This window comes from Pipra filicauda, unplaced genomic scaffold (assembly GCF_003945595.2).
Source record: "Pipra filicauda isolate LSUMZ 115617 unplaced genomic scaffold, ASM394559v2 scaffold69_size3009148_pilon, whole genome shotgun sequence".
Lineage (NCBI taxonomy): Eukaryota > Metazoa > Chordata > Aves > Passeriformes > Pipridae > Pipra > Pipra filicauda.
Window position 1 is genome coordinate 2,050,460 of NW_024104864.1, and position 13,418 is coordinate 2,063,877.

Below are 13,418 nucleotides of genomic sequence, written 5' to 3' on the forward strand. Positions count from 1 at the left end.
CATTAAACCTGCACCCTTGCTACCCAAATATTTGGCTAGCTGAGCTCTATATCTCAAAAACTCTAGTTTCTCAATCCCTTGAAGTTCAGGAAAGAAACCAAGTAATAACTTGACTTGTACCTCCATTACATAGGTGTCCTTTCACCACCAGAAGCTTCTCTTGTTGCATTTTTACAGATGCTTCATGTGCCTTTCCAAAAAGTGAAGAGGGACCAAAAATCAGGTAGAGGGAATCTCTAAGAAGTAGGACCCAAGACTCAGCCTTCAAACACAGGCTAAATTCCTAATCCAACAAGGCAAATGGTTAGATGGGTGAACACCATTACTTAACACGGTTTGAGTGCTCAAAGACTGCAAAACATCGTCTAGCTGCTGAGCTGTTTCTATCCTTCCCTCTGAAACCCATCACTGCTCCTTCTCCCAGCTTAAAGACTGAGGCAGTGAGCTATGAAGGGAGACACTCATGCAAATAACTGAAAGAGATCTAAGAAAGAATCTGGGAAAAGATTGCTCCTCCACATGTATACAAGCATTTATATCATGATGGGGTGTCCCCAGAGCAACAGGGTTTTAGCAATCTCTTGTAGTAATGAAGTGAGATCACAGTCATAAGGAAACGTAGGGGAAGGTTGTGAGCTGATGGAAGCAAAAGATTTAAAAGGGAAACTATTTTAAAAAAAACCAGTTAACTCCACAATTTCTGCAGCAGAAAACAACAGTGAAACAATAAAAGAATAAATAACTGGAGGGGAAAATATCTACCACCATTTAATGGAAGAATCTCCACACAAAGCAGAAAGGTAATGTCCTAGAGAAGAAGTGGCCTAAGAGTTCCTTTTTTCCCAATATGCTCTGCTTTTCCCAGGGGGATTCTTTCCTCCATCATTTGCTGGCAAACTCTAACCATGGCTCTGATTCAGTATCCCTATGTCACTGGGATATGATGTCCTGGAGCTGCCTCAGAATTCTGTGCCTCCTGCTGCTGCCACACCTTTTTTTTTTCCTTAAGACCTTCTAAAAACCTTAAAACCTCTTGGACATATACTATTCAATTGCCTGCTTCACAAATGGCCCCTTCTTCAAATTAACCTGTTTCTTTTTCAAAGAAGGCCTACATTTTCAGTGGGACATTCTCCAGCCACAGTCTGATGCACTGCAGTTGACCAAAGTTGTGGGAAGGATATGTGAATGATGTTTGAGGGTGTGGGAATTTGCAGAGCATCATGACTGCTAATCCAGCTGACCAGTAATCCTGATGAAATGACAAATTCACAAGGGGAAGAGCCATCCAGCACAGTTAAGAGAAGTCCCATTTGGAGAGTCCTCTCCCCACACAGCTTAGACCTGAATGTTTTTCTCCCTCCTATGTGTACGTCTATGTATGTGTCCTCTTGAAAGGGAGCAGCTGAGCATTAATGTCTTCCACTAGCTGACAACAGCAGTGCAACCTTAGCCAGACCACTGCTTGTGAGGCAGGCGCCTGACTGCTATATATGCTTGCAAATACCTTTGCCTGTTTTTTTCTTCCTAAAGCCTCAGGCTGCTCTCTTTGATGTGTAATACCTTAAAGATTTTAATTCCTCTTTACATCAGCAGAAAGCCTTACTGAGCCCTCCCCACAGCTGCAGCCGTGTAGCAATTTCCTGCCCTTTCTTAAATCAATGAGCTACAAAGATCAGTAATTCCCAACTTTTTCAGGAAACTGTCCAAATTCACTGAGCTAGGACCTTATTAATGCCTTCCATGTTAATATAGCCCACCATGTACCTGGAACTGCATCAATCCTGTTCCAAACCCAGCCCCCAGTGCAGCTGTATCTCTGCACACAGATCTTGTACCTGGGACACATCCTATTTCCCACATGCAGGAGAGGAGAGCAGAGTAAAAGTCACATATGTCTCGAGGAGAATTGATGCTCCCAGTGGGGATTAAATGAGAGCGGTAACATCTTTTTGCATAGCTTCTGTAAGATGAGAACAGAGGAACTGAGCTAGGAAATCTCTAGGTCGGTTAGTTGTCTGTGACCATAGAGCGTGTAGCATTACAATGTGTGGTGGAAAACACAGGGACTGAACACTGTCCTTAGCAAACTATAAGGACGTAGTGGTCCTGGGGAACACACACAACAGGAGCATGCAAGTAAAAACTGAATTACAGTGCCCATGGGAACAGCAAATGAGGGTTATGCACATGACTTTCACTCCGGCTTGCAGAATCTTGCTTTACAACCCTAGGCTTCTTGTAATGTACTCATATATGTCTAATTCTATAATAAAATTAATGTTTAAAGCCTTTGTCACACTGATTGAAAGGATACCCACGTCATTTAGATATGAAATACTCAGAAAGGCTGCAAATTCTTCTGGATTCATGAACGGCAGAAAAAGTTGAAACTTTGGTTTGATTTTCTTTTTCTTTTTTGATAACTCTGTAGTGTCTTTTACTATCACAATAGGGGTTTTTGATTAAAGTTCCTGTTTAACTATTACCTGTTAAAATACTTTTTTTTCTAAATAACACTCAAGGTGTTTTATTTAATCTTTTCATAAAAATCCTGGCAAAAATCAAGCGACACAGTCAAAGTGAAATAATCTGACAACACTTCAGAAAAACAGGAATTGTTTGAAATGAGAACATTTTTGCACTTTTATCCTGCAAACCTATCACAAAGTCATTTTTTCTTCTAATGTAAAGCAAGCATTTGCACTCTAAGTTTTGGCATTTCCTGTGAAAATTAAAATTAAAAAATGCACTTCAGCCAGCTCTACATATAACAAAGAATAAGCTATTATTTTGCACAGTGTTAGACTGTGACCTATTTGTCTGTTTTACAGTCTGCAATCCCTCATTTTTCTGTGTTCTTCATTTTAATAACAAAAAAAAAATAGGAAACTACAGTATCTCTACAAGTTCATTAATTTTACCTAATTCTTTAGATATCATGGTACCACATCAGCAATACATGAACAGTTTACTAACAACTTATCAGAGATGCTAAAGAATGTTTTAAAACATGAAAATCATAGAAATGAGCATAAATAAATTAATTTTCCAGGACATAAAAAAAAGGAAAAAACCCACCAGCAAAACACATATACAAAATAACAGAAGGGACATTAAGGTAGAAGCAAAGAGAGAACTAAACATACAGCAGCAAAAAAATACAGTCACAGAAAAAAATGTTATCAAGCAGGAAAGTGATAAGCTGTCTTTACAGATATGTTGTCTAAGAATATCTAAACCCCTTTGTCAGGGTTTGGGACTGCAGAATCCAAACAGAGGTAGGAGCAGCACTGGAGGAGACTTCTGAAAAGAAATGGAATCAGTCTAGCTGTTTAACCTGGGAAGTATTTCCTAAAGAAGCCATCATTACACATTAAATCTGTTTAGGTAAAATAAAACAGTCCTTCTAATTCCTCTAAGAACTATTCTACAGCAAATTTCTCCTGTAAAACGTAATTATGATCACAAGATGCCTTCCTCAACTTTAGACACATGCCCTGTGCACTCATCAGGGAAAGGAGGGAAGAGATCAGTGAGGAAACACAAACAAGTTCCTGTTACCTGTTTCTCCCAGAATCTCTGAAACCTTTAGCAAAGGGGTTTCTGTCAATTTTTAATCTGGTGATCTAAAAGGAAGAAAAAGAGAATTAGTTGATGTCTTCAAATTTTTCTCTTTAAACAAATGAAAATTACGGATGATTATCACTCTCACCCAAGCCACCTGTACAGTGATTTTCCATACTGATTTCCCCAGACTTCTGTTAAAGTTGCCCTTCCATTATCCATGAATACACTGTCTACTTACAAGAGAATGGCACCAGAGACAGAAACCATGGCAGTATTAGGAAACCTGGCACAGCACTGGGGCTGAGAAGTTGTTCCTGAAGGAGAAGCACACCTTGGACCCAGACGCAAAGCCCCAGGAGCTCTAATTTGTCAATGTCCACGTGGTTTGGGAAGCAGGCATACTGCTCATGTTTGGCTGGTATCTGAGTTATCCCAGCCTCAACTCTCTAGATATCCAGCAGCTGGATGTGCTCATGAACCTTCAAACAATGCTAAGGAGGAAAGGCCTAGCAAAGCACAGGCTACAGCCCCCAAAGATGGCAGCTGGCCACCCGGTCACACGTACAGGTTGCTGATGTCCTGGTCAGCATCTAGGTGGCTTCTCAAGAGTTTTCCAGTCTGGAAATATTTTTTTATTTTTCTTTTTTTTTTTTTGCTCCTTTAAACAAAGGAAGGGGCAGCCAGACTAACTGCTTTGGGGGGGAATCTTCCTTCATGCTTTATTTTTAAGCATGAATTCCATATTGGTAAATATGAAAAATAGTATGAGGATTTTGACCTTGCAGTCCGTGGTATTCTACTCACTGTTGGCTATTCCACAACCTGGTGTAGCACAAGAGCTTTCCTCTGCCCACCTCACCTTGTCCTGGAGATTCTATCTCTGGAGTGAAAGGAGAGTGAGATCTCCAGACCCTATCAAATTTGAGGTTTTTTGCTGAAACTGCTCAGAAGGGACTAGTTTAATACAGTCTGATCTGAAGTGGATTTGCAGGTGTTTTGCTTCTGTCAGAACCAAGCCTTTACTCTGAATATGAACCTCAGATCTGGAATGCAGCTCCTATTTTTGCAGAAGCTTAATTTGTGAACTTAATTTCCGCTAGCCTGACTTTGCAGCTGTCCTGGGACTTGCGTGTACAGACACAGATATGTTCTGTAGAGTATGGAATTACAGCAGAGGGAATCCCTGTGGTGGATTTGCTAACATTTTACAATTGTTTCCAGAGACACTTCTCCCGGTAAGACAAAGTTTTACAGCCACTGGAGGGCATGCCGGTAGATTCAGGGGATTTAAATTCGGGTTTAATGAAAAGGTTTCTCCAGCCCACTAGAATCTCCTTACTGGTATTATAAAAATGTGATTGTGTCCCCCAAATTTTTCTGGACAAAATCCCCAAATGCTTGGAATTCAGAGAGACAGAAACTTTAGCGCTTATTTAGAGAGAGGCAGCTTATGGTACCAATCCGTGACAGGGATCCCTCCCTTAGCACCTCCCTTACCTGTGTAATTATGTCTTATAGGTCTGGTCATGAAGGAAAAATGACAGGCTTATTTCCTCTCATTTCTTCTCCTTCTCTATCCTCTTTTCATGTCTGGTTACAGCTAAAGTTTTTGGAGTATATGCATTTGGCTGAGAGGGGTAGGAAATTTCCCATACTGCAATTACAGAAAACCCACCATCATGTTCCAATATTTTTGATCCATTTCAGATCCTTATTTAAGTCAGTTTGAGGGGACCAGACTGAGAAAAAAAGTTAATAATAATGGGAAGAAAAAGAAGCAATCATGGGAGCATTGTCAGCATGTATGTTGCAAAAAACCCCCAACTCTATGACATTTCAATAAATTGTTACAATTCACAGTTGTTAGAAATTGTTTAAATATTACAATCTGCCTTAAGCTAATTTGTGTCTGTCCCTCAGTCCAAAAATACTGAATATAATGACATCCACTGAGTTCATGAAGTCATACTCCACAAGCACAGCTGTTGCCATGGAAAAAATACTAACTTCATAATTTTTTTTCACCAGCTTTTTTCCATTCAAGACTCCTCTGCAATTCATGGCAGGAAACTGTATAATCTATTGCCCTAACAGGTTTGATAGTATACTATTTTTATTCCAAGTGGGTTTGTACCCTCATTCTAGTTTTACAACAGTAACTTGCACTCTCTTAAGTGGACACACTATTAACGCAGCAAAAATCTTCAATAACTGACATTCTGTTTCACATAACTGGGGAAAAAAATTACCTTATGCAGCCCTTTTAATGCCATCACAACCCATACCCCAGTGAGAAGGAGAATGGCAGGAAAGGGAAATGGGATCTTCCTCTCACCTGAGAGTAAAACAGGGAGTATGTGTAGGCAAATAAGAGAAGGCAAGCTCCCTGAACCCAAAGCATGACAGAGGTGCTGTGAAGGCTAATGAAAATCTCTGAGGCAAGGGCAGCTGGCAGATGAGTAATACATAAGGAGACTACAAAAAGAATGGGTGGATACAAGGAGCTGTCAGTATGTGCAATGAATGTGCCTGAAGAAGCGATGAAGCAGGACACCTCATCAAAGAGTAGGACACAATATTTCACTGGCCACTGGAGGAGAAGGGAGAGCAAATGTGTACAATCAGAGCCCCACCCAACCCGGCTTTGAACACCACCAGGGATGGGGCATCCACAGCTTCTCTTGGGCAACCTGTCCCAGTGCCTCACCACCCTCACCACAGTAAAGAATTTTTTTCCTAATATCTTATCTAAACCTACTCTTTTAGTTTGAATCTATTCCCCCTTGTCCTGTCAATACACACCCTTATAAAAAATATCTCTACATCTTTCTTGTATGCTCCCTTCAGGTACTGGAAGGCCACAACTTGGTCACCCAAAGCTTTTTCTTCTGATCTTTATTTACAGTGGGAAGCATTTTTTTTTTCCCCAGTCCCAGCCTGCTGTCCACCCACTCAAGAGGTTGGAAGAGAGATGCCATTGAAGGCTAATGCAAAAAAGTTAAGCACCTCAGCTTTCTCCTCCTTTGTTGTTACCAGTTTTCCAGCATTGTTTATTGGAGAGGTACACCTTCTTGAACCTTCCTTTACTGGTTAACATACCTGTAGAAGCCCTTATTATTTTTTCCAGGTTCAGTTCCAGCTTTGCCTTGGCCTTCCTCACCCGATCCCTACACAATCATACTTAGTCTCCTTACTCTTCCCAGGTTACCTGACCTTGTTTCCATCACCCATGCATTTGCTTCTTTCCCTTTAGTCTGAGATCCCTACTCAGCTATGCCTGTCTCTTGATTTCTTTGCTTGATTTCTTGCTCCAGGGAATTTTTAACTCTTGGCTATATAGAAGACTTCCTTAAAGATCTGCCATATCTGTTTTATCCCTTGTTCCTGAGGGCAGTCTCGAAGGCGATCATATTGACTAACTTCTAGAAGAGCTGAAAGTTTTCTTTCCTAAAGCTCAGGGGCCTAACTTGACTCCTTACCTTAGGACATTTATGCACGAGGATTTCAGTTCATATGCAATACAGGCGTTCAAAGACTTATTTTGTCAACAAACTGATGAGATTGCACTTCTTTAAAAGTTTTTCCTTCGCTGCTATAAAAACCCCAACTATGTGTTTTCTTTCTGAGACAACAGATCTGGTCTAGTTGTACTACCTTAAAATTATAGCAGGGACAAGACACAGTAATTTGTACCATGAGACAGCAATGAAATTTGAACACAATACATCTCTTTATGATTGATCTCACCTACTTACATTACAGAAAAAGATACAGCCGTCTTATCTCCAAGGTGGTTTTCTGACTAGATACTTGAAATCTACACACTACCCCAGAGCAAGCATTTTCTTTTTTAGCCTGTAAAGTGTACACTTTTCTTTAGCTTTGTTTGGTAGAGAAGAAAAGGTCTCATTCACAAAGAGCACACTGACATTTTTATGACCACACAACATAAAAGGAACCTGAAGGCACACATCTTTACCTGTTGATTTTGGTAGGCTGTCACTGTGGTGAAAACTGTCTCAGGGAAGTTAAAAGTTTTCACCCCATCTCCTGAAGGAACTGGTTTTGTAGGAGAAAGATCACTGCTGAAATCTTTGCGGATGACATGAACACGAGGCTGGTATTTATGCATTGAATGTAAGATTATCTGAAGAGAAAACAAAAGGAAAAGGACTTTTTTTCTTTCCCAAATATTTTGCACCACATCCAGACGTACAAGAAATCAGGGATGGAGTAAGAGCTAATATGACAAAAACTACCCTTTTCTTACAAGCATGTATGAGACAAAGTTTGTGCTAAGTGCAGAGAGAAAGCTGCTTTATTGCTTTATAGGGTCAGACAACAGTTTGAGGAAAAGCACTGAAATAGGGAAAAAGCTCCATAACTCTGGAGAGCAGCTACAGACATGTGCTGGACAAGACAGAGGAGCATCAAAGCAGCAGCAGCACCCTTTCAAGACTGAGAGGAGCAAGGCTGGGACAGCAGGCACCACAATTAACTTCTAACTTACATGGCCTTGATCATCAAGCTCGTTGTTGGTCAGCTTGAGCTTGTCAAAACTGACCACCTGTCTCATCCAGGTGTCTCCAGAAGCCAGTGAGTCAGGGTGGATGTAAACCCTTGGGGGTACTGGAGAGTCAGCATTGCCAGCCACCATCCACTTGGAGCTATGATACACATACCTGAAAAAGGAAGGGTAGACCTAAGGGAAGTTGTCACTCACTGGCTGTAGGAATATGTCCAGAGCTCCTCCTCCCCTACCACCCTACCACATGCAATTCAAGCTCTCATTTGCAGTCAGGGGAGAATGTGCTTTATTGCAACCTCCTACCTTCTAAATGAAAGCCAGATTATCCCTGAGCCACTTGTTCAGACTTGATTCCTTATTAAAACCGCCTTGCAGTTATTTTGCCAGTAAAACTCTGCCACATGTGCCTTCTCAACTCCTTAACCCTCTCTGAGCCAGAGTAAGAGGCTGGAAAATATGGATAAACAAAGTCCTCTCTGAAAATATTAATAAATGCCCTGTAATTTCTGGAAATTGGCACTGGATCCCATACCAGACTTTGCAAAACACATGTGGCTTCACCTAGAAAGGGCAACAGCCAATAGATACCACTAGAACAATTACTAAAACAGAATTTCTGGTTTGAAATGTTGCAAAACAGGAAATTCCATATGGTATTACATACATTGGGACTAAAGGAAAAAAATTATTTTTGTTTTCCTGACCTTTTGTGATCTTTTGTGTTCCTGATCTAGCCATCCTATATATACCATAAATTTTTCTACCACAGCTTTGCCTAGACGCTTTTTTTTCTGTCCTGCAGCTAGTTCCATCTAAGGCGTTTCACAAAGAGTCCTGCTAACACCTCTAATTCTGCCCTGTGCTGCCCCTCATTGGGTCTCTACTCAGCTCTGCTAAGCTGTTTCAGTCTTTACCTACAAAGAGTGACTAATTTCCTGTATTTTCACAAGAAATGAAAAGAAAAGAAAGGTCTGTTCCTTTCATTGCTAGTTTGCTCAATGGACAGAAACAAAGGGTAAGACAATATATTTATTTTCAATGTTAATGTTGTCAGAACCACACTCAAAGAAAGAAAAAAACCCATCCAGGTGAGTATCAAACACTGTCTTGATGCTTCCCCAGGAAAAGCATTTTACTGAGAAACACTCTGCACAATTTGAGAGCAAAAATGTAGTATTTAGCATTTGAAGCATAGGGTCAATTCCAAATCCCTGAAATCTGGTTCAGTCAAGACTGTTAAGGGAAAAGGGGTCTTTTAATAAGAATACATAAATCACCTCTGTCTGGATAGTTTTCTGGGATGTAGGGGACCATGAGTTTTCCAGAGTACACTTAAGGGTCAGAAGCCCATTAATATCAGAGAAACCTCTTCCTGTCTTTCAACTCAGTGGTGGAGTGTTTCTCAATGACTCCACACTCTGGGTCAGGGACCAATATTCACTGTGGCTGCTGTGCTGGACAGTGAATGCTTTTAAAATTTAAATCACCCAATTCAGTTCAGGCCAGACCTGAGGTTCCTATCTTAGTTCAGGGGCTGCTTGCCCATTTCTTTCTTGCTGAAGTAGTTTTAGAGACTGTAGACTCCCCATTGATAACTCCACTTATCAGTTTCCTCAGAAAGTTGTAGCGAATCAAGTCAATTAGGAAATGCATGACAGGGAACTCCTCAATTAAAAACTGCTATTTGAAAAGAAAAAGATTTAGATCCAAAGAGACTATATTAAACCTCTGGATTTGTGTCTCATGATTCTGGTCAAATCAACCACGTTGATATAAATCAACATGGTCTCCTCCAGCAGACCTTTGCAATGGTGTATAATGGCAGGTGTCCTTGCTAGGCTGTCATTAACAGTAAGTTATTATAAGGTTCCTACCTCTGCACTTAAAAAGCTTACCTGTATCTCTTGTTATCCACAGGGACAATGTCCATGGCAATATAATACTGCTGGTGGGGATCCAAGCCTGTAATTTTCACCCTCATGGCTGGAAACATTCTCCTAGGAAAATAAGAGTAGAAATAAGGGGGGAAAATGGTGAATAAGGATGCTGAAGTGGGTCCTTATACCTCTTTCTGACACCAGGACCATGCTATTTTACACAGCCCAATACTTGCTATGACTCCTCTGGACTTGGTGTGGGTAGAAAAAACTGTGCTGGCAGTGGTTTGAATCTTCAAATTTTTCCCACTTAGAAAAAGGAGTGGCAGGATAACAACCTGTAAGTAATAAATACTCACAGTCAAGCACTCTGTTTCCAGTTCATAGCAGACAATTCTACGATACTTTACAGAGATTGTCCTCTCTAAGGCATTTTTAGGTAGTATTTTGTGCAATGTTGTCTTTCTATGCCAGGTCTCTATTAAGCATTTTCTCCTGATAGGCAAATTATGAAACTATACGCCAAGAAGAATCAATTCCCAGCTTTTCTCTTGTCTGAGCTCAAGTCTGGTTCTGCTGTACACTAGTCACTGCTCTGGAAGTGTTTGTAGCAAAGCAATAATTTCAGAAGAGAACAGATCGGAACAATTTTAACCTTGAAGATGTCAGTGATAGTGTGACTATGGCATAATTTCTCATTCTTAAAAACTTTATGGTGGCCAGTAGACCAATATCTGTTCTATACCTCCCTCAAACAGCACACTAAGGGAATTGCTTGTGCCATATTATATTTGCAAGTAATGTGATATTTTCACGTCTTCGTGAAATCTGAGGAGCAGAACTGCATGAAGTGCAGACGAAATCAAGCAGCAGAGCAGAGGACTGAAAGAAATCCTGCGTTGTTTCACTGGCTGTTAACTCAAACCTGAGCTCTACTTGACTAGCTTCTTAGCCCTTATCTGAGAAAAACTTGAGTGGAGGTCCTATAGGATGGTGTTACTCAATTGCATGACTTCTACCTAGAAAATGCAAAGGTTTGGTAGGAGACACTCTGAAAGTATTGCATGCTCATACAAAATTACATTCTACTTCTCTGACAAGTAGGCATATCCTTATGGAATGAAGGTTTGGATGGAAGGAGGATATTAAAGGGGAATTTAAAATCATAATGCCAAAATCGTGGAAAAGTGTACAAGAAATGTTGTCCTCTTTTTCCAGGAGCCATCCCCAGAAACCATCATGACACTTTCCTTTCTATTTAGTGAGAAGCAGTGAAACATCAGAGAAGAAGATTTAATTCTCCCAGAATTTCTGTTTCGCAAGGTATTACTAGTGGACATAGCCTGGAGGAGGGAGAAAACAGGAAATTTTGTGTCAACATCTCCAAACATCTCTTAAACTTTTCACTGCAGGGATGTGACCATGACAAGATATTTTATTCTTTCCCATCCAAGCCACATAGACCCACTAGCAGAAGAGAGTGAGAAGGAGGAGGTTGGTGTTCAGCCTTTACCTTACCCACAGCTCTTTCATTTCAGACCACACTCAGAAGATAATTTCTGATCTATTAGCAACTGCAACTGCTTTGGAAAAGGGCCTTTCTCTTGGGGAGTGGGGAGAGCACCACAGCACAGCTGCCGCAGCACAGCTAACCCAAGTTATGAGAGACATAAAACTGTCAGAAAAATCATCTGCAGAAACCCTTCAAGGACAAAACAGATTAGTGCAGCTGATGGTGTGAGTTTACTAGTGAAATGACTTGGGGGGGGGGGGCGGGGAGAAGAATAATGGATTAGCCTTTGGTGGCTTGAGGGCATTACCTTGTTTCTGCCACAATAGCTCATTAAATCTGCCAAGCCAAGTGGGTACAGGATGTGGCATTTTACAGTCCAGCTCTCCTTAATTAGAGAGAGGTGGCTTGGGAGCAGCTAAAGAGGTAGGTCATGTTTCAGAGGGTTGATGAGAAATGCAGGATTAAATCTGAGTCTCTTTGGGTCCAAGACTACACACTGTATTGGGAAAACTGAACACTCTGTGTGTCCCAAGAAGCTCCCTCCAAATCTGCAGCCCCGTGTAAAGTTGCAGTATAGCCTGTGGGGTTGTTGCTGATGAAATACCTTGTAAAAGATTACCGCAGACCATTCAGCAGGCTTAGAGGCTAATCTCTAAAATGATCGGAGAGAGCTCAGCTGATCCCACTGCTTTCTCTAAGGTTTAAGTGAACTTTTAAAGTTTTGTAAATTATTACTGTTTTTCTTTTTCTGTGGGTGTAAAAGTAACTTAGGTTTCTTTGCAATAAGGATGTGGCCTGGAACTGTCACAGCAGGTCTCCAGCAGCACTGCTGCATGGAAAGGGAAAAATGGAAAAGGCAGAGGCAAACAGTGGTGACTTAGGGATGTACCATGTATAATCCTGGTAAAGTCCTCGTTCTCTGTGTTTCCTTTTGGTTGGCTCTTGGTTGGCTCTTGGTCCCCCAGAGGCACCAGCCTTATAGAAGACAAGGGGTTCAAAGGTTTGGAAGGAATTCAGGCCATTTGAATATGGCTTATGAATATGATGTGAATAAACAGTCACGAATCTTTCATCTGGACAGGTATCAGCTAGCTTTATAGCCAACAGCTACAGACATGAAGGCTGTCTGTTTTCATTGGGAACATCTGATGACATCTGATATATTTTAGGAAGAGGTTTTATATCAGCAGCAGTTTGGGATGATCAAGTTATTTATATGTTAGCTTTACCACTCAGCAGGAAAACAAGTCTTCCTAAACTTAGACTGTGAACTTACACACAGTACCCTTTTAGGAGAAATACGATGTGATATGAAATAAGTTATTAAATTACTTTAGGACCACTTACTAGTGTTTTAAAAAGCATTTTAGTAACAACCATGTATCTCAATCTACTCAATTTCTGTTTTCTTTCATAATGAAAGTGAGGTTTATGAACATCAAATGTGATGAAAACTAATGATATATAAACATCTCTAAAACGTGATCAGTATTATCCAACACTGTAGTGTACTGATATTAAGAACCATGTTTGTGAACTTTCAGCAAAAGAAAGAAGTAGTTGGATTTTGGCAACTAGCATAGTATTTTTGTTGTTGTTGTTTAAAATTTTCATTTAACATAAAAAATAGAGTTTGATATTCCTCTGTGAAAATTGTTCAAAGAAGGTATATCAGGTGTAACAGGTGTATCTCCAAACTGGATTTTTTCCTCCAACAGAATAAAGCTTCAGTTTTTAACCCTTAAATTAGAAACTTAAATAAGATTAGATTTGCATAAGGGTGACATCTGTTAAATACAAACCCTAAAATGAAGGGCTGTGCTCTTCAGTTGTAGCAAAAGACAATTTATCTATTGACAGTAACAGAGTAGTCATTTCCCAGACATAAAAAAATCCAATAGAGAAACTCTACAAAATAATCTGGTTTAAA

The 13,418-nt window shown here is 40.4% G+C and overlaps 1 protein-coding gene across 1 annotated transcript in view; it reads right to left on the reverse strand.

Annotated features, from left to right (window-relative positions):
• Positions 1–13,418, reverse strand: part of TBX15 (T-box transcription factor 15) — an 89,962-nt gene that overhangs the window by 18,500 nt on the left and 58,044 nt on the right. The window contains exons 3-6 of the mRNA XM_027730386.2: positions 9,994–10,095; positions 8,081–8,252; positions 7,550–7,717; positions 3,565–3,629 (exon numbers count right to left, since the gene is read on the reverse strand). Coding sequence (XP_027586187.1) covers positions 3,565–3,629; positions 7,550–7,717; positions 8,081–8,252; positions 9,994–10,095 — 507 coding nt within the window. The remainder of the gene's footprint in view (positions 1–3,564; positions 3,630–7,549; positions 7,718–8,080; positions 8,253–9,993; positions 10,096–13,418) is intronic.